Genomic DNA, 21,465 nt, shown 5'->3' on the forward strand with positions numbered 1-21,465 from the left:
CTAGCTCCAGGCTGGTAGCATCAGCGGTTCCCGCCAACCTAGCTCCAGGCCGGTAGCATCGGCGGTTCCCGCCAACCTAGCTCCAGGCCGGTAGCATCAGCACTTCCCGCCAGCCACGCTCCAGGCCGGTAGCATCAGCACTTCCCGCCAACCTAGCTCCAGGCCGGTAGCATCGGCGGTTCCCGCCAGCCACACTCCAGGCCGGTAGCATCGGCACTTCCCGCCAACCTAGCTCCAGGCCGGTAGCATCGGCGGTTCCCGCCAGCCACACTCCAGGCCGGTAGCATCGGCACTTCCCGCCAACCTAGCTCCAGGCCGGTAGCATCGACGGTTCCCGCCGACCACGCTCCAGGCCGGTAGCATCGGCACTTCCCGCCCACCACGCTCCAGGCCGGTAGCATCTGCACTTCCCGCCGACCGCGCTCCAGGCCAGTAGCATCGGCACTTCCCGCCAACCTAGCTCCAGGCCGGTAGCATCGGCACTTCCCTCCAACCTAGCTCCAGGCCGGTAGCATCGGCAGTTCCCGCCAGCCACGCTCCAGGCCGGTAGCATCGGCAGTTCCCGCCAGCCACGCTCCAGGCCGGTAGCATCGGCACTTCCCGCCAGCCACGCTCCAGGTCGGTAGCATCAGCACTTTCCGCCGACCTAGCTCCAGGCCGGTAGCATCGGCACTTCCCGCCGACCACACTCCAGGCCGGTAGCATCGGCACTTCCCGCCAACCTAGCTCCAGGCCGGTAGCATCAGCACTTCCCGCCGACCACACTCCAGGCCGGTAGCATCGGCACTTCCCGCCGACCACACTCCAGGCCGGTAGCATCAGCACTTCCTGCCAACCTAGCTCCAGGCCGGTAGCATCGGCACTTCCCGCCAACCTAGCTCCAGGCCGGTAGCATCGGCACTTCCCGCCAGCCACGCTCCAGGTCGGTAGCATCAGTACTTCCCGCCGACCTAGCTCCAGGCCGGTAGCATCGGCGGTTCCCGCCAACCTAGCTCCAGGCCGGTAGCATCGGCGGTTCCCGCCAGCCACACTCCAGGCCGGTAGCATCAGCACTTCCCGCCGACCACACTCCAGGCCGGTAGCATCGGCACTTCCCGCCGACCACGCTCCAGGCCGGTAGCATTGGCACTTCCCGCCAACCTAGCTCCAGGCCGGTAGCATCGGCGGTTCCCGCCAGCCACACTCCAGGCCGGTAGCATCGGCACTTCCCGCCGACCACGCTCCAGGCCGGTAGCATCGGCACTTCCCGCCGACCGCGCTCCAGGCCAGTAGCATCGGCACTTCCCGCCAACCTAGCTCCAGGCCGGTAGCATCGGCGGTTCCCGCCAGCCACGCTCCAGGCCGGTAGCATCAGCACTTCCCGCCGACCACACTCCAGGCCGGTAGCATCGGCACTTCCCGCCGACCTAGCTCCAGGCCGGTAGCATCGGCACTTCCCGCCGACCACACTCCAGGCCGGTAGCATCAGCACTTCCCACCAACCACACTCCAGGCCGGTAGCATCAGCACTTCCCGCCGACCACGCTCCAGGCCGGTAGCATCAGCACTTCCTGCCAGCCACGCTCCAGGCCGGTAGCATCGGCACTTCCCGCCAGCCACGCTCCAGGCCGGTAGCATCAGCACTTCCCGCCAGCCACTCTCCAGGCCGGTAGCATCGGCACTTCCCGCCGACCTAGCTCCAGGCCGGTAGCATCGGCACTTCCCGCCAGCCACGCTCCAGGTCGGTAGCATCAGCACTTCCCGCCGACCTAGCTCCAGGCCGGTAGCATCGGCACTTCCCGCCGACCTAGCTCCAGGCCGGTAGCATCGGCACTTCCCGCCGACCACACTCCAGGCCGGTAGCATCGGCACTTCCCGCCGACCTAGCTCCAGGCCGGTAGCATCGGCACTTCCCGCCGACCACACTCCAGGCCGGTAGCATCAGCACTTCCCACCAACCACACTCCAGGCCGGTAGCATCAGCACTTCCCGCCGACCACGCTCCAGGCCGGTAGCATCAGCACTTCCTGCCAGCCACGCTCCAGGCCGGTAGCATCGGCACTTCCCGCCAGCCACGCTCCAGGCCGGTAGCATCAGCACTTCCCGCCAGCCACTCTCCAGGCCGGTAGCATCGGCACTTCCCGCCGACCTAGCTCCAGGCCGGTAGCATCGGCACTTCCCGCCAGCCACGCTCCAGGTCGGTAGCATCAGCACTTCCCGCCGACCTAGCTCCAGGCCGGTAGCATCGGCACTTCCCGCCGACCTAGCTCCAGGCCGGTAGCATCGGCACTTCCCGCCGACCTAGCTCCAGGCCGGTAGCATCGGCACTTCCCGCCGACCTAGCTCCAGGCCGGTAGCATCGGCGGTTCCCGCCAACCTAGCTCCAGGCCGGTAGCATCAGCACTTCCTGCCGACCTAGCTCCAGGCCGGTAGCATCGGCGGTTCCCGCCAGCCACGCTCCAGGCCGGTAGCATCAGCACTTCCCGCTGACCACGCTCCAGGCCGGTAGCATCGGCACTTCCCGCCAACCTAGCTCCAGGCCGGTAGCATCGGCACTTCCCGCCAACCTAGCTCCAGGCCGGTAGCATCGGCACTTCCCGCCAACCTAGCTCCAGGCCGGTAGCATCGGCGGTTCCCGCCAACCTAGCTCCAGGCCGGTAGCATCAGCACTTCCTGCCGACCTAGCTCCAGGCCGGTAGCATCGGCGGTTCCCGCCAGCCACGCTCCAGGCCGGTAGCATCAGCACTTCCCGCTGACCACGCTCCAGGCCGGTAGCATCGGCACTTCCCGCCAACCTAGCTCCAGGCCGGTAGCATCGGCACTTCCCGCCAACCTAGCTCCAGGCCGGTAGCATCGGCACTTCCCGCCAACCTAGCTCCAGGCCGGTAGCATCGGCACTTCCCGCCGACCGCGCTCCAGGCCGGTAGCATCAGCACTTCCCGCCGACCGCGCTCCAGGCCAGTAGCATCGGCACTTCCCGCCAACCTAGCTCCAGGCTGGTAGCATCGGCGGTTCCCACCAGCCACGCTCCAGGCCAGTAGCATCGGCACTTCCCGCCGACCACACTCCAGGCCGGTAGCAGTGGCACTTCCCGCCAACCTAGCTCCAGGCCGGTAGCATCGGCGGTTCCCGCCAACCTAGCTCCAGGCCGGTAGCATCGGCGGTTCCCGCCAACCTAGCTCCAGGCCGGTAGCATCAGCACTTCCCGCCAGCCACGCTCCAGGCCGGTAGCATCAGCACTTCCCACCAACCTAGCTCCAGGCCGGTAGCATCGGCGGTTCCCGCCAGCCACACTCCAGGCCGGTAGCATCGGCACTTCCCGCCGACCACGCTCCAGGCCGGTAGCATTGGCACTTCCCGCCAACCTAGCTCCAGGCCGGTAGCATCAGCACTTCCCGCCAGCCACGCTCCAGGCCGGTAGCATCAGCACTTCCCGCCAACCTAGCTCCAGGCCAGTAGCATCGGCGGTTCCCGCCAGCCACACTCCAGGCCGGTAGCATCAGCACTTCCCGCCAACCTAGCTCCAGGCCGGTAGCATCGGCGGTTCCCGCCAGCCACACTCCAGGCCGGTAGCATCAGCACTTCCCGCCAACCTAGCTCCAGGCCGGTAGCATCGGCGGTTCCCGCCAGCCACACTCCAGGCCGGTAGCATCAGCACTTCCCGCCAACCTAGCTCCAGGCCGGTAGTATTGGCACTTCCCGCCCACCACGCTCCAGGCCGGTAGCATCGGCACTTCCCGCCAGCCACACTCCAGGTCGGTAGCATCAGCACTTCCCGCCGACCTAGCTCCAGGCCGGTAGCATCGGCACTTCCCGCCGACCTAGCTCCAGGCCGGTAGCATCGGCACTTCCCGCCGACCTAGCTCCAGGCCGGTAGCATCGGCACTTCCCGCCGACCTAGCTCCAGGCCGGTAGCATCGGCGGTTCCCGCCAACCTAGCTCCAGGCCGGTAGCATCAGCACTTCCTGCCGACCTAGCTCCAGGCCGGTAGCATCGGCGGTTCCCGCCAGCCACGCTCCAGGCCGGTAGCATCAGCACTTCCCGCTGACCACGCTCCAGGCCGGTAGCATCGGCACTTCCCGCCAACCTAGCTCCAGGCCGGTAGCATCGGCACTTCCCGCCAACCTAGCTCCAGGCCGGTAGCATCGGCACTTCCCGCCAACCTAGCTCCAGGCCGGTAGCATCGGCGGTTCCCGCCAACCTAGCTCCAGGCCGGTAGCATCAGCACTTCCTGCCGACCTAGCTCCAGGCCGGTAGCATCGGCGGTTCCCGCCAGCCACGCTCCAGGCCGGTAGCATCAGCACTTCCCGCTGACCACGCTCCAGGCCGGTAGCATCGGCACTTCCCGCCAACCTAGCTCCAGGCCGGTAGCATCGGCACTTCCCGCCAACCTAGCTCCAGGCCGGTAGCATCGGCACTTCCCGCCAACCTAGCTCCAGGCCGGTAGCATCGGCACTTCCCGCCGACCGCGCTCCAGGCCGGTAGCATCAGCACTTCCCGCCGACCGCGCTCCAGGCCAGTAGCATCGGCACTTCCCGCCAACCTAGCTCCAGGCTGGTAGCATCGGCGGTTCCCACCAGCCACGCTCCAGGCCAGTAGCATCGGCACTTCCCGCCGACCACACTCCAGGCCGGTAGCAGCGGCACTTCCCGCCAACCTAGCTCCAGGCCGGTAGCATCGGCGGTTCCCGCCAACCTAGCTCCAGGCCGGTAGCATCGGCGGTTCCCGCCAACCTAGCTCCAGGCCGGTAGCATCAGCACTTCCCGCCAGCCACGCTCCAGGCCGGTAGCATCAGCAATCCCACCAACCTAGCTCCAGGCCGGTAGCATCGGCGGTTCCCGCCAGCCACACTCCAGGCCGGTAGCATCGGCACTTCCCGCCGACCACGCTCCAGGCCGGTAGCATTGGCACTTCCCGCCAACCTAGCTCCAGGCCGGTAGCATCAGCACTTCCCGCCAGCCACGCTCCAGGCCGGTAGCATCAGCACTTCCCGCCAACCTAGCTCCAGGCCAGTAGCATCGGCGGTTCCCGCCAGCCACACTCCAGGCCGGTAGCATCAGCACTTCCCGCCAACCTAGCTCCAGGCCGGTAGCATCGGCGGTTCCCGCCAGCCACACTCCAGGCCGGTAGCATCAGCACTTCCCGCCAACCTAGCTCCAGGCCGGTAGCATCGGCGGTTCCCGCCAGCCACACTCCAGGCCGGTAGCATCAGCACTTCCCGCCAACCTAGCTCCAGGCCGGTAGTATTGGCACTTCCCGCCCACCACGCTCCAGGCCGGTAGCATCGGCACTTCCCGCCGACCGCGCTCCAGGCCAGTAGCATCGGCACTTCCCGCCAACCTAGCTCCAGGCCGGTAGCATCGGCGGTTCCCGCCAGCCACGCTCCAGGCCGGTAGCATCAGCACTTCCCGCCAACCACACTCCAGGCCGGTAGCATCGGCACTTCCCGCCGACCACGCTCCAGGCCGGTAGCATCGGCACTTCCCGCCGACCACACTCCAGGCCGGTAGCATCAGCACTTCCCGCCGACCACACTCCAGGCCGGTAGCAGCGGCACTTCCCGCCAACCTAGCTCCAGGCCGGTAGCATCGGCGGTTCCCGCCAACCTAGCTCCAGGCCGGTAGCATCGGCGGTTCCCGCCAACCTAGCTCCAGGCCGGTAGCATCAGCACTTCCCACCAACCTAGCTCCAGGCCGGTAGCATCGGCGGTTCCCGCCAGCCACACTCCAGGCCGGTAGCATCGGCACTTCCCGCCGACCACGCTCCAGGCCGGTAGCATTGGCACTTCCCGCCAACCTAGCTCCAGGCCGGTAGCATCAGCACTTCCCGCCAGCCACGCTCCAGGCCGGTAGCATCAGCACTTCCCGCCAGCCACGCTCCAGGCCGGTAGCATCAGCACTTCCCGCCAGCCACTCTCCAGGCCGGTAGCATCGGCACTTCCCGCCAGCCACGCTCCAGGCCGGTAGCATCAGCACTTCCCGCCAGCCACTCTCCAGGCCGGTAGCATCGGCACTTCCCGCCGACCTAGCTCCAGGCCGGTAGCATCGGCACTTCCCGCCAGCCACGCTCCAGGTCGGTAGCATCAGCACTTCCCGCCGACCTAGCTCCAGGCCGGTAGCATCGGCACTTCCCGCCGACCTAGCTCCAGGCCGGTAGCATCGGCACTTCCCGCCGACCACACTCCAGGCCGGTAGCATCGGCACTTCCCGCCGACCTAGCTCCAGGCCGGTAGCATCGGCACTTCCCGCCGACCACACTCCAGGCCGGTAGCATCAGCACTTCCCACCAACCACACTCCAGGCCGGTAGCATCAGCACTTCCCGCCGACCACGCTCCAGGCCGGTAGCATCAGCACTTCCTGCCAGCCACGCTCCAGGCCGGTAGCATCGGCACTTCCCGCCAGCCACGCTCCAGGCCGGTAGCATCAGCACTTCCCGCCAGCCACTCTCCAGGCCGGTAGCATCGGCACTTCCCGCCGACCTAGCTCCAGGCCGGTAGCATCGGCACTTCCCGCCAGCCACGCTCCAGGTCGGTAGCATCAGCACTTCCCGCCGACCTAGCTCCAGGCCGGTAGCATCGGCACTTCCCGCCGACCTAGCTCCAGGCCGGTAGCATCGGCACTTCCCGCCGACCTAGCTCCAGGCCGGTAGCATCGGCACTTCCCGCCGACCTAGCTCCAGGCCGGTAGCATCGGCGGTTCCCGCCAACCTAGCTCCAGGCCGGTAGCATCAGCACTTCCTGCCGACCTAGCTCCAGGCCGGTAGCATCGGCGGTTCCCGCCAGCCACGCTCCAGGCCGGTAGCATCAGCACTTCCCGCTGACCACGCTCCAGGCCGGTAGCATCGGCACTTCCCGCCAACCTAGCTCCAGGCCGGTAGCATCGGCACTTCCCGCCAACCTAGCTCCAGGCCGGTAGCATCGGCACTTCCCGCCAACCTAGCTCCAGGCCGGTAGCATCGGCGGTTCCCGCCAACCTAGCTCCAGGCCGGTAGCATCAGCACTTCCTGCCGACCTAGCTCCAGGCCGGTAGCATCGGCGGTTCCCGCCAGCCACGCTCCAGGCCGGTAGCATCAGCACTTCCCGCTGACCACGCTCCAGGCCGGTAGCATCGGCACTTCCCGCCAACCTAGCTCCAGGCCGGTAGCATCGGCACTTCCCGCCAACCTAACTCCAGGCCGGTAGCATCGGCACTTCCCGCCAACCTAGCTCCAGGCCGGTAGCATCGGCACTTCCCGCCGACCGCGCTCCAGGCCGGTAGCATCAGCACTTCCCGCCGACCGCGCTCCAGGCCAGTAGCATCGGCACTTCCCGCCAACCTAGCTCCAGGCTGGTAGCATCGGCGGTTCCCACCAGCCACGCTCCAGGCCAGTAGCATCGGCACTTCCCGCCGACCACACTCCAGGCCGGTAGCAGCGGCACTTCCCGCCAACCTAGCTCCAGGCCGGTAGCATCGGCGGTTCCCGCCAACCTAGCTCCAGGCCGGTAGCATCGGCGGTTCCCGCCAACCTAGCTCCAGGCCGGTAGCATCAGCACTTCCCGCCAGCCACGCTCCAGGCCGGTAGCATCAGCACTTCCCACCAACCTAGCTCCAGGCCGGTAGCATCGGCGGTTCCCGCCAGCCACACTCCAGGCCGGTAGCATCGGCACTTCCCGCAGACCACGCTCCAGGCCGGTAGCATTGGCACTTCCCGCCAACCTAGCTCCAGGCCGGTAGCATCAGCACTTCCCGCCAGCCACGCTCCAGGCCGGTAGCATCAGCACTTCCCGCCAACCTAGCTCCAGGCCAGTAGCATCGGCGGTTCCCGCCAGCCACACTCCAGGCCGGTAGCATCAGCACTTCCCGCCAACCTAGCTCCAGGCCGGTAGCATCGGCGGTTCCCGCCAGCCACACTCCAGGCCGGTAGCATCAGCACTTCCCGCCAACCTAGCTCCAGGCCGGTAGCATCGGCGGTTCCCGCCAGCCACACTCCAGGCCGGTAGCATCAGCACTTCCCGCCAACCTAGCTCCAGGCCGGTAGTATTGGCACTTCCCGCCCACCACGCTCCAGGCCGGTAGCATCGGCACTTCCCGCCGACCGCGCTCCAGGCCAGTAGCATCGGCACTTCCCGCCAACCTAGCTCCAGGCCGGTAGCATCGGCGGTTCCCGCCAGCCACGCTCCAGGCCGGTAGCATCAGCACTTCCCGCCGACCACACTCCAGGCCGGTAGCATCGGCACTTCCCGCCGACCACGCTCCAGGCCGGTAGCATCGGCACTTCCCGCCGACCACACTCCAGGCCGGTAGCATCAGCACTTCCCGCCGACCACACTCCAGGCCGGTAGCAGCGGCACTTCCCGCCAACCTAGCTCCAGGCCGGTAGCATCGGCGGTTCCCGCCAACCTAGCTCCAGGCCGGTAGCATCGGCGGTTCCCGCCAACCTAGCTCCAGGCCGGTAGCATCAGCACTTCCCGCCAGCCACGCTCCAGGCCGGTAGCATCAGCACTTCCCACCAACCTAGCTCCAGGCCGGTAGCATCGGCGGTTCCCGCCAGCCACACTCCAGGCCGGTAGCATCGGCACTTCCCGCCGACCACGCTCCAGGCCGGTAGCATCGGCACTTCCCGCCAACCTAGCTCCAGGCCGGTAGCATCAGCACTTCCCGCCAGCCACGCTCCAGGCCGGTAGCATCAGCACTTCCCGCCAACCTAGCTCCAGGCCAGTAGCATCGGCGGTTCCCGCCAGCCACACTCCAGGCCGGTAGCATCAGCACTTCCCGCCAACCTAGCTCCAGGCCGGTAGCATCGGCGGTTCCCGCCAGCCACACTCCAGGCCGGTAGCATCAGCACTTCCCGCCAACCTAGCTCCAGGCCGGTAGCATCGGCACTTCCCGCCAACCTAGCTCCAGGCCGGTAGTATTGGCACTTCCCGCCCACCACGCTCCAGGCCGGTAGCATCGGCACTTCCCGCCGACCGCGCTCCAGGCCAGTAGCATCGGCACTTCCCGCCAACCTAGCTCCAGGCCGGTAGCATCGGCGGTTCCCGCCAGCCACGCTCCAGGCCGGTAGCATCAGCACTTCCCGCCGACCACACTCCAGGCCGGTAGCATCGGCACTTCCTGCCGACCACGCTCCAGGCCGGTAGCATCGGCACTTCCCGCCGACCACACTCCAGGCCGGTAGCATCAGCACTTCCCGCCGACCACACTCCAGGCCGGTAGCATCAGCACTTCCCGCCGACCACACTCCAGGCCGGTAGCATCAGCACTTCCCGCCGACCACGCTCCAGGCCGGTAGCATCGGCACTTCCCGCCGACCACACTCCAGGCCGGTAGCATCAGCACTTCCCGCCGACCTAGCTCCAGGCCGGTAGCATCGGCACTTCCCGCCAGCCACGCTCCAGGTCGGTAGCATCAGCACTTCCCGCCGACCTAGCTCCAGGCCGGTAGCATCGGCACTTCCCGCCGACCTAGCTCCAGGCCGGTAGCATCGGCACTTCCCGCCGACCACACTCCAGGCCGGTAGCATCGGCACTTCCCGCCGACCTAGCTCCAGGCCGGTAGCATCGGCACTTCCCGCCGACCACACTCCAGGCCGGTAGCATCAGCACTTCCCACCAACCACACTCCAGGCCGGTAGCATCAGCACTTCCCGCCGACCACGCTCCAGGCCGGTAGCATCAGCACTTCCTGCCAGCCACGCTCCAGGCCGGTAGCATCGGCACTTCCCGCCAGCCACGCTCCAGGCCGGTAGCATCAGCACTTCCCGCCAGCCACTCTCCAGGCCGGTAGCATCGGCACTTCCCGCCGACCTAGCTCCAGGCCGGTAGCATCGGCACTTCCCGCCAGCCACGCTCCAGGTCGGTAGCATCAGCACTTCCCGCCGACCTAGCTCCAGGCCGGTAGCATCGGCACTTCCCGCCGACCTAGCTCCAGGCCGGTAGCATCGGCACTTCCCGCCGACCTAGCTCCAGGCCGGTAGCATCGGCACTTCCCGCCGACCTAGCTCCAGGCCGGTAGCATCGGCGGTTCCCGCCAACCTAGCTCCAGGCCGGTAGCATCAGCACTTCCTGCCGACCTAGCTCCAGGCCGGTAGCATCGGCGGTTCCCGCCAGCCACGCTCCAGGCCGGTAGCATCAGCACTTCCCGCTGACCACGCTCCAGGCCGGTAGCATCGGCACTTCCCGCCAACCTAGCTCCAGGCCGGTAGCATCGGCACTTCCCGCCAACCTAGCTCCAGGCCGGTAGCATCGGCACTTCCCGCCAACCTAGCTCCAGGCCGGTAGCATCGGCGGTTCCTGCCAACCTAGCTCCAGGCCGGTAGCATCAGCACTTCCTGCCGACCTAGCTCCAGGCCGGTAGCATCGGCGGTTCCCGCCAGCCACGCTCCAGGCCGGTAGCATCAGCACTTCCCGCTGACCACGCTCCAGGCCGGTAGCATCGGCACTTCCCGCCAACCTAGCTCCAGGCCGGTAGCATCGGCACTTCCCGCCAACCTAGCTCCAGGCCGGTAGCATCGGCACTTCCCGCCGACCGCGCTCCAGGCCGGTAGCATCAGCACTTCCCGCCGACCGCGCTCCAGGCCAGTAGCATCGGCACTTCCCGCCAACCTAGCTCCAGGCTGGTAGCATCGGCGGTTCCCGCCAGCCACGCTCCAGGCCAGTAGCATCGGCACTTCCCGCCGACCACACTCCAGGCCGGTAGCAGCGGCACTTCCCGCCAACCTAGCTCCAGGCCGGTAGCATCGGCGGTTCCCGCCAACCTAGCTCCAGGCCGGTAGCATCGGCGGTTCCCGCCAACCTAGCTCCAGGCCGGTAGCATCAGCACTTCCCGCCAGCCACGCTCCAGGCCGGTAGCATCAGCACTTCCCACCAACCTAGCTCCAGGCCGGTAGCATCGGCGGTTCCCGCCAGCCACACTCCAGGCCGGTAGCATCGGCACTTCCCGCCGACCACGCTCCAGGCCGGTAGCATTGGCACTTCCCGCCAACCTAGCTCCAGGCCGGTAGCATCAGCACTTCCCGCCAGCCACGCTCCAGGCCGGTAGCATCAGCACTTCCCGCCAACCTAGCTCCAGGCCGGTAGCATCGGCGGTTCCCGCCAGCCACACTCCAGGCCGGTAGCATCAGCACTTCCCGCCAACCTAGCTCCAGGCCGGTAGCATCGGCGGTTCCCGCCAGCCACACTCCAGGCCGGTAGCATCAGCACTTCCCGCCAACCTAGCTCCAGGCCGGTAGCATCGGCGGTTCCCGCCAGCCACACTCCAGGCCGGTAGCATCAGCACTTCCCGCCAACCTAGCTCCAGGCCGGTAGCATTGGCACTTCCCGCCCACCACGCTCCAGGCCGGTAGCATCGGCACTTCCCGCCGACCGCGCTCCAGGCCAGTAGCATCGGCACTTCCCGCCAACCTAGCTCCAGGCCGGTAGCATCGGCGGTTCCCGCCAGCCACGCTCCAGGCCGGTAGCATCAGCACTTCCCGCCGACCACACTCCAGGCCGGTAGCATCGGCACTTCCCGCCGACCACGCTCCAGGCCGGTAGCATCGGCACTTCCCGCCGACCACACTCCAGGCCGGTAGCATCAGCACTTCCCGCCGACCACTCTCCAGGCCGGTAGCATCAGCACTTCCCGCCGACCACGCTCCAGGCCGGTAGCATCGGCACTTCCCGCCGACCACACTCCAGGCCGGTAGCATCAGCACTTCCCGCCGACCACACTCCAGGCCGGTAGCATCGGCACTTCCCGCCGACCACACTCCTGGCCGGTAGCATCGGCACTTCCCACCGACCACACTCCAGGCCGGTAGCATCGGCACTTCCCGCCGACCACGCTCCAGGCCGGTAGCATCAGCACTTCCTGCCAGCCACGCTCCAGGCCCGTAGCATCGGCACTTCCCGCCAGCCACGCTCCAGGCCGGTAGCATCAGCACTTCCTGCCAGCCACGCTCCAGGCCGGTAGCATCGGCACTTCCCGCCGACCACACTCCAGGCCGGTAGCATCGGCACTTCCCGCCAGCCACGCTCCAGGCCGGTAGCATCGGCACTTCCCGCCAGCCACGCTCCAGGCCGGTAGCATCGGCACTTCCCGCCAGCCACGCTCCAGGCCGGTAGCATCGGCACTTCCCGCCAGCCACGCTCCAGGCCGGTAGCATCGGCACTTCCCGCCAGCCACGCTCCAGGCCGGTAGCATCGGCACTTCCCGCCAGCCACGCTCCAGGCCGGTAGCATCGGCACTTCCCGCCAGCCACGCTCCAGGCCGGTAGCATCGGCACTTCCCGCCAGCCACGCTCCAGGCCGGTAGCATCGGCACTTCCCGCCGACCACACTCCAGGCCGGTAGCATCAGCACTTCCCGCCGACCACACTCCAGGCCGGTAGCATCGGCACTTCCCGCCAGCCACGCTCCAGGCCGGTAGCATCGGCACTTCCCGCCAACCACGCTCCAGGCCGGTAGCATCGGCACTTCCCGCCAACCTAGCTCCAGGCCGGTAGCATCAGCACTTCCCGCCGACCACACTCCAGGCCGGTAGCATCGGCACTTCCCGCCGACCACACTCCAGGCCGGTAGCATCAGCACTTCCCGCCGACCACACTCCAGGCCGGTAGCATCGGCACTTCCCGCCGACCTAGCTCCAGGCCGGTAGCATCGGCACTTCCCGCCGACCACACTCCAGGCCGGTAGCATCAGCACTTCCCGCCGACCACACTCCAGGCCGGAGGCATTGGCACTTCCCGCCGACCACACTCCAGGCCGGTAGCATCAGCACTTCCCGCCGACCTATCTCCAGGCCGGTAGCATCAGCACTTCCCACCAACCTAGCTCCAGGCCGGTAGCATTGGCACTTCCCGCCAACCTAGCTCCAGGCCAGTAGCATCGGCACTTCCCACCAACCTAGCTCCAGGCCGTTAGCATCGGCGGTTCCCGCCAGCCACGCTCCAGGCCGGTAGCATCAGCACTTCCCGCCGGCTGCGCTCCAGGCCAGTAGCATAGGCGGTTCTCACCGGCGCGAGTGTATCACGGCATTTAGGCGACTGATGACCTTGCGTGAGTTCAAGTTCAACAGTGGCCGTGACTGGGAATGAGGAAAGGTGCAACTGACTTACATTGTTTCCTCGCGGCCCGGTGGTTGGGGACCACTGAAGTACACTGTGTAGTGCAGGGGAACTATGCGCATGCGCACTGAGCAGGAAGAACGGAACTAAAACCCCGCAACCCGGAAACAATCGCTCAACAGTATTTGTGTATTTATTTTTCATTTTATTCGGGATCTACTGGGAAAGTCTCAAAGATCGACCAGTCGATCGCGATCGACGGGTTGGCAACCACTACTTTAGATGATCTGAGCAATGGGATCAACATGCAAGAAACAGCACACCCTAATGACTTAACAAGGCCAGTCTGAAAAAAATCACTAAGCAATTACCATCAACAGATCACTCGCAATATCAGAGGAAACAACACACTGGACTATTGCTACACCACCATCAAGAATTCGGGAAGTCTGATCACCCAGCTGTATTTCTACTCCCTGTGAGTACAGGCAGAGACTGAAGACTGCAGCACCAGCAGTGAGGACCATGAAGGTTTGGACAAGGGAAGCACAGGAACGCCTACTGGACTGCTTTGAATCGGTGGACTGGACTGTATTCAGGGGTTCATCTTTGAACCTGGATGAGTATGTTGCAGTTGTTACCGACTTCATTAAAACCTGTGTGGATGAGTGCGTGCCTACAAAGACTTACTGTTCATTCCCAAACCAAAAGCCATGGATAAACCAGGCGGTACATCATCTGATGAAGGCCAGATCTGTGGCATTCAAGTCTGGCAACCCAGGCCTTACCACAGAACCAGATATGATTTGCGGAGGGTTATTTCAAGGGCGAAGACAGTCATCCAGCTATTTATCTGCTGAAACTTTGAGGCGACTACTTCCCTGTAACTGATCAATTATCTCCCCACTCTCCCATACAAGCCGAGGGTCATCCAACTGCTGCTGCAGATCCTTAACACGGTCTTCAAGGAACTGCAGCTGGATGTACTTCATAAACATTGATGCAGTGTCCAATCAAGAACCTATCAATTTCTGCCATAAATACACCCAACAACCTGGCCTCCACAGCTGCATGTGGCAAAAAAACCCCACAAATTCACCACCCTCTGGCTAAAGAAATTTCTCTGCATCTCTATTTTAAATGGATGCTCCTCTATCCTGAGTCCTCTTGTCCTATATTTCCTCACCGTGGGAAACCCAAAAGCATTTTGTACTGTGTGTTGCTTTAATTTCCAGCGTTTCCTTGTGTTTACTTATATATATCCAGTCCCTTAGACTACCTCTAATAACTTTCCCATAACTTATGAGGGGTGATTGATAAATTCGTGGCCTAATGTAGAAGGAGTCAATTTTAGAAAACCTAGCACATTTATTTTTCAACATAGTCCCCTCCTACATTTACACACTTAGTACAGTGGTCATGGAGCATACGGATCTTGGACCTCCAGAAAGTGTACACAGTGTGGGTGATTGATAAGTTCGTGGCCTAAGGTAGAAGGAAATGAGTTATACAGTGCTTGTTACAGGCACATGCAGTTCAACTCTTTGATTATGCAGAAAGTTTGAAGTTAATAACTCATCTCCATCTACCTTAGGCCACAAACTTATCAATCACCCCTCGTATGTTGGACTCTTCAGCCTATGCTTTCCTAGTTTCTGTATAGAGCCTTTTTTAACCACTGGAACAACATTGGCTATCTTCAAATCCTCTGGTACCTCTCCTGTCACTAAGGATGTTTTAAATATCTCTGTCAGGACCCTGACGATTTCTACATTTGCCTCCAGAGGGAACACCTTGTCAGGCCCTGGGAATTCATCCGTCCTGATTTGCCTCAGGACAGGAAACACCTCTCCACTGTAATCTGTATAGGATCTATGAAGTTGATGCCACTTTGCCTCACTTCAATAGACTCTGTATCCATCTCCCACATAAATACAGATGCAAAGAATTCATTTAAGTTCTCCGTTCTCCACCATCTGTTTTGGCTCCACAGATGGATTACCATTCTGATCTTCCAGAGGACCAATTTTGTCCCTTGCAATCCTTTTACTCTTAACATACCTGTAGAATCCCTTACGATTCTCTTTCACCTTTTCTGCTAGAGGAACTTCATGCATTCTTTTAGCTTTCCTGATTTCTTTCTTAAGTGTTCTCTTGCATTTCTTGTACATATGTTCCCACCTGCCTATACCAGCTATGCACCTCCTTTTTCTCTTAATGGGGGCCTCAACATCTCTTGAAAACCAACAATCCCTACAATTGTTATATTTACCTTTTCTTCTGACAGCCTCAAAGCTTTGTACTTACAAAATTTCATTTATAGCCTCCCACTTACCGAGTACACCTTTGCCAGAAAGCAGCCTGTCCCAAACCACACTTGCCAGATCAGTTCTGATCCCATCAAAATTGGCCTTTCTCCAATTTAGAATCTCAACCCATGGATCAGATCTAATTTTTTTCATACATACTGTGAAACTAATGGCATTGTGGTGTCTGGGTGCAAAGTGTTGCCCTACACAAACCTCTGTCACCTGCCCTGTCTCATTCCCAGATGGGAGATATGGTATCGCATGCTTACTTATTCGAACTATGTACTGATGAAGGAAACGTACTTAAATACATTTGACCAGCTCTATCCTGTCTAGTCCTTTTGCAGTGTGGGATTCCTACTCAATTTGTGGAAAGTTAAAATCACCTTCTTTAACAACCTGATGTTTCTTGCAACATTCTGTGGTTTCTTTATAGATTTGTTCTTTTAAATCCCTAGGGCTGTTGGGTGGTCTGTAATATAGCCCCATTAATGTGGTCATACCTTTATGGTCACCCATAATGCCCTATTACTCAAATTTTTCAGTCTATCCTGATGGAGCAATGCCATAACATTTTCCCTGACTAGTAACATCACTCTTCCCCCTTTAGTCCCTCCCGCTCTGTCCCATCTAAAATAGAAGAACCCTGGAATATTGAGCTGCCAGTCCTGCCCCTCCTATAACTGAAATCTCAGTCATGGCTACAACTTCCTAAGTCCTTGGGTTGATCCATTCCCTGAGCTCATCTGCCTTCCTTCTGATACTTCTTGCATTGAAATCTACACAGCTCAGGAGACTAGTCACACCATGCTCAACCTTTTGATTCCTGACTTTTGTCTGTGAGATCTTACTAACATCTGCCTCCACAACCTCCACTCACTATTCTGACACTCTGGTTCCCAACCCTCTGCAACTCTAGCTTAAACCCCACCATGCAAACCTTTCCACTAGGATATTAGTTCAGGTGCAAAGTGTCCCTTCTGTACAGGTCCCAGGTCCCACCTTCCCTGGAAGAGAGCTCAATGATCCAGAGATCTTATGCCCTCCTTCCTACACCAACTCCTCAGCCATTAGTTAAACTGTATAATCTTCCTAGTTCTAACCGCACTAGTGCGTGGCACAGGTAGCAGTCACAACCCTGGAGGTCCTGTCATTTAACTTAGCACCTAAGTGGAAAAGTGTGTATGGAAATAGCAGAGGTACTTAATGAATACTTTGCTTCGGTATTCACTACGGAAAAGGATCTTGGCGATTGTAGGGATGACTTGCAGTGGACTGAAAAGCTTGAGCATGTAGATATTAAGGAAAAGGATGTGCTGGAGCTTTTGAAAAGCATCAAGTTGGATAAGACACCGGGACCAGATGGGATGTGCTCCAGCCTACTGTGGGAAGCAAGAGAGGAGATGGCTGAGTCTCTGGCGATGATCTTTGCATCATGAATGGGGACGGGAGAGGTTCCAGAGGATTGGAGAGTTGTGGATGTTGTTCCTTTATTCCCGAAAGGGAGTAGAGATAGCCCAGGAAATTATAGACCAGTGACTCTTACCTCAGTGTAGATAAGTTAATTGAGAAGATCCTGAGAGGCAGAATTTATGAACTTTTAGAGAGGTATAATATGAGTAGGAATAGTCAGTATGGCTTTGTCAAGGGCAGATCATGCCTTACTAGCCTGATTGAATTTTTTGAGGATGTGACTAAACACATTGATGAAGGAAGAGCAGTAGATGCAGTGCATATGGATTTTAGCAAGGCATTTGATAAGGTACCCCATGCAAGGCTGATTGAGAAAGTAAGGAGGCATGGGATCCAAGGGGACATTGCCTTGTGGATCCAGAACTGGCTTGCCCACAGAGGGAAAGAGTGGTTGTAGACGGGTCATATTCTGCATGGAGGTTGGTGAGCAGTGGTGTACCTCAGGGATCTTTCTGGCGCCCTTACTCTTTGTGATTTTTATAAATGACCTGGATGAGGAAGTGGAGGGATGGGTTAATAAGTTTGCTGATGACACAAATGTTGGAGGTGTTGTGGATAGTGTGGAGGGCTGTCAAGAGGTTACAGCGGGACATTGATAGGATGCAAAACTGGGCTGAGAAGTGGCAGATGGAGTTCAACCCAGATAAGTGTGAGGTGGTTCATTTTGGTAGGTCAAATATGATGTCAGAATATAGTATTAATGGTAAGACTCTTGGCAGTGTTAAGGATCAGGGGGATCTTGGGGTCCGAGTCATGGAAACCATAGAAAAGATGCAGAGGAGATTTACAAGGATATTGCCTGGATTGGGGGGCATGCCTTATGAAAACAGGTTGAGTGAACTTGGCCTTTTCTCCTTGGAGTGACAGAGGATGAGAGGTGACCTAATAGAGGTGTTTAAGATGATGAGAGGCATTGATCGTGTGGATAGTCAGAGGTTTTTTCCCAGGGCTGAAATGGCTGCCACAAGAGGACACAGGTTTAAGGTGCTTGGGAGTAAGTACAGAGGAGATGCCAGGGGTAAGTTTTTTACGCAGAGAGTAGTGAGTGCGTGGAATGGGCTGCCGGCAACAGTGATGGAGGCGGATATGATATGGTCTTTTAAGAGACTTTCGGATAGGTACATTGAGCTTAGAAAAATATAGGGCTATGGGTAACCCTAGTAATTTGTAAGGTAGGGATATGTTCGGCACAACTTTGTGGGCCGAAGGGATTGTATTGTGCTGTAGGTTTTCTATGTTTCTAATATTTGGGAAATTAAAATCTCCCACCACAACAGCCCTGTTATTATTACATCTTTCCAGAGTCTGTCTCCCTATCTGCTCCTCGATGTCCCTGTTACTATTGGGTGGTCTATAGAAAACACCCAGTAGAGTTATTGACCCCTTCCTGTTTCTAACTTCCACCCACAGAGACTCCGTAGACAATCCCTCCAATTACTGATCCACACTCTAAGCTCATCCGCTTTGTTCATGATGCTTCTTGCATTAAAATAGACACATCTCAATCTACCAGTCTGAGCGTATCCCTTCTCTATCACTTGCCTATCCTCCCTCTCACACTGCCTCCAAGCTTTCTTAATTTGTGAGCCAGCCGCCCTTTCCTCCGTCTCTTCATCTCGATTCCCACCTGCTTCTAAAGATGTCATTCCATCTCTTACCAACAGAGCCACACCATTGCCTATGCCTTCCTGCCTGTTCTTTCAGTACAAAATATATCCTTTGCTGTTAGGCTCCCAACTATGACCTTCTTTCAACCATGACTCAGTGATGCCCACAACTTCATACTGTACAGTCTGTAATTGTTCCACAAGTTATCCACCTTATTGCGAATGCTAAACGCATATAAATGCAGCACCCCAGTCCTGCATTCTTCACCCTTTTGACTTTTGCCTTTGTGGTACAACTTAACTCTTTGCTCTGTCTGCATTTGTTCCCAATGATTGGCTTGTCCTTCCTTTCATTCATGGTACACCCATCATCTGCTTCTGAACCTCCTGGCTCATCCTCAACTCTGTCATACTGGTTCCCACCCCATTGTCATATTAATTTAATCCACTCCTAACAACTCTAGTAAATCTGCCCACAAGAACATTGGTCCCACTTAGTTTCAAGTGCAAAGCATTCCTTTTGCACAGTTCCCACCCGCCCCAGAAGAGGTCCCATTTATCCAGAAATCTGAATCCCTACCCCCTACTCCAATTCTTCAGCCACTCATTAACCTCCCACTTCAATCTATTCCTATCCTCACTGTCATGTGGCCCAGGCAGTAATTTCAAGATTACTACCCTTGAGGTCCTGCTTCTCAGCTTCCTTCCTAACTTCCTGTATTCTGCTTCCAGGACCTCCTCCCTTTTTCTGCCTGTCATTGGTACCAATATGTACCACGACTTCTGGCTGCTCACCCTCCCTTTTCCAGATATTGTGTACACATTCAGAAACATCACGAACCCTGGCACCTGGGAGGCAAAGTACCAGCTGTGTTCCCTTTTCACATCCACAGAATCACTTAACAGTCCCCCTGACTATAGGGTCCCCTATTACTGCTGCCATCCTCTTCAGTTCCCTACCTTTCTGAGCCACAGGGCCAGACTCAGTGCCAGAGGCACGGCTGCTGTTGCTACCCCCAGGTAGGTCTCCCCCCCCCCCACCCCCACCAACAGTACTCAAAATGGAGTACTTATTGTTGAGGGGGAAGGCCACAGGTGTGCCCTTTCACTATCTGACATTTTCCCTCCCCTCTCTTGACAGTCACCTTGTTGTTGCGTGAATGAAGTCACTAGAGAAAATTACTGCTAGATACAAAGCAGCTTCTTTATTTGACAAAACAAGGTACAGCAGCCATCATATGGAGACGGTTTTGGTCGAAGGTTAGCTGGCCCAATATGGGGCTTTATATCTTATGCGCAAACATCAAAGGACAACTCCATATTTACAATGTAAGGGCAATGCTTTCTTTGAAAGCACATACAACCTTCAGACCTCCTGATTCGCATCCATACCACAGACATCCAAATGAATTTTAATCAGCGTTGTCTGGACTGGGATTCCCAGTTTTTAGGAACCCATTGTTCAGAGCTGCATGCCAAAGTAAATCCTCAATACATTTTCAGATGTGAAGACTGGTAGTCAAACTCAAGTGCTAAATGTATATGTATATGTATATATATATGTATATGTATATGAAATTACAATAGAACATAGAATAGTACAGCACATTACAGGCCCTTTGGCCCACAATGTTGTGCCGACCCTCAAACCCTGCTTCCCATATAACCCCCACATCTTAAATTTCTCCATATACTTGTCTAGTAGTCTCTTAAATAGAAAGTGACATGACTTGAGGTGGAGATGTTAGTTCTGATCCACACGTATTGTGGTGAGGAAGTTGAGGATGCAGGTGCAGAGAGAGCTACAGAGGCCCAGGTTTTGAAGCTTTATGATCAGAACTATAGGAATGAATGTGGTAGTCACTGAACTGTAGTCAATAAACAACAACTTATTGGATATATTGATTAACTAATCCTCTATCCACGTCAGTACATTATCCCCAAATCCATGCATCTTTATCTTATCGATAAGTCTTTTATGCACCATCTTATCAAACTCGTTCTGGAAATTCATTATTCATGTTTGATGATATTTTGTGTACAATATTCCAGTGTGTGGAAAACCCCGAATAAGGAGGTCATCGATTCAGCCCAAGATAGCACAGGGCAGAGTAGTGTCAAAGGGAACTGCCCCCTGGATTGCCATGTTATCCAAAAATGGGATCCCTTTCTGTGGAGGCTCCTTAATTGGTGAGTGTAACTCAGTTTTTTTCATGCTGTGAAAGGAATACAATAAAACTAGTAGATATTAGAAAGTGGAAATAAGATTCAAGATCGTTTAATGTCATTCCCAGTACACAAGTGTAAAGGAGAACAAAATAATTGTTATTTCAGAACCAATGCAGAACAAAAAGCACAATAAGATAAAACAACAACAATAATAAAACTTAATAATAGATAGCTTATATATATAGATTGATTGTATGTCCATAAAGTGAAACGAAGCACAGGAGTATCTGTACATAAGATGACTCAGACAGAAAATGTTAAAGTACTGATGGTTGGGGATGTGAATGAGTTGGTTTATGGGTGGAAATCTTGGTCAGCTGTAATGCTGGAGGAAAGTAATTGTTTTTGAGTCCATAAGACCATAAAACGTAGGAGCAGAATTAGGCCATTTGGCCCATCAAGTCTGCTCCATCAATCCTTTTTTCTCTCCTCCTCAACCTCATTTCCTGGCCTTCTCTTCATAACCTTTGATGCCATGTCCAATCAAGAACTTATCAGCCTCTGCATAAAATACACCCAAAGACCTCCCCAGATACACATGGCAGCAAATTCCACAAATTCAGCACCCTCTGGTTAAAGAAATTTCTTGGCATCTCTGTTTTGCACGGACACCCCTCTATCCTGAGGCTATTCCCTCTTGTCCTGGACTCTCCCGCCATGGGAAACATCCTTTCCACATCTACTCTGTCTAGGCCTTTCAACATTCGAAAGGTTTCAATGAGATACCCTGTCATCCTTCTGAATTCCAGCAAGTACAGACTCAGAGCCATCAAATGTTCCTTGTATGGAAACCCTTTCATTCCTGTAATCATCCTTGTGAACCTCCTCTGGACCCTCTTCAAT

General features: G+C 58.0%; 1 protein-coding gene across 1 annotated transcript in view; it reads left to right on the forward strand.

Annotated features, from left to right (window-relative positions):
* masp1 (MBL associated serine protease 1) overlaps positions 1-21,465 on the forward strand; it is a 370,450-nt gene that overhangs the window by 262,512 nt on the left and 86,473 nt on the right. The window contains exon 11 of the mRNA XM_073041738.1: positions 20,446-20,583. Within this exon, the coding sequence (XP_072897839.1) occupies positions 20,446-20,583 (138 nt within the window). The remainder of the gene's footprint in view (positions 1-20,445; positions 20,584-21,465) is intronic.

The sequence above is a fragment of the Hemitrygon akajei genome, chromosome 3 (genome assembly GCF_048418815.1).
Source record: "Hemitrygon akajei chromosome 3, sHemAka1.3, whole genome shotgun sequence".
NCBI classification, from domain to species: Eukaryota; Metazoa; Chordata; class Chondrichthyes; order Myliobatiformes; family Dasyatidae; genus Hemitrygon; species Hemitrygon akajei.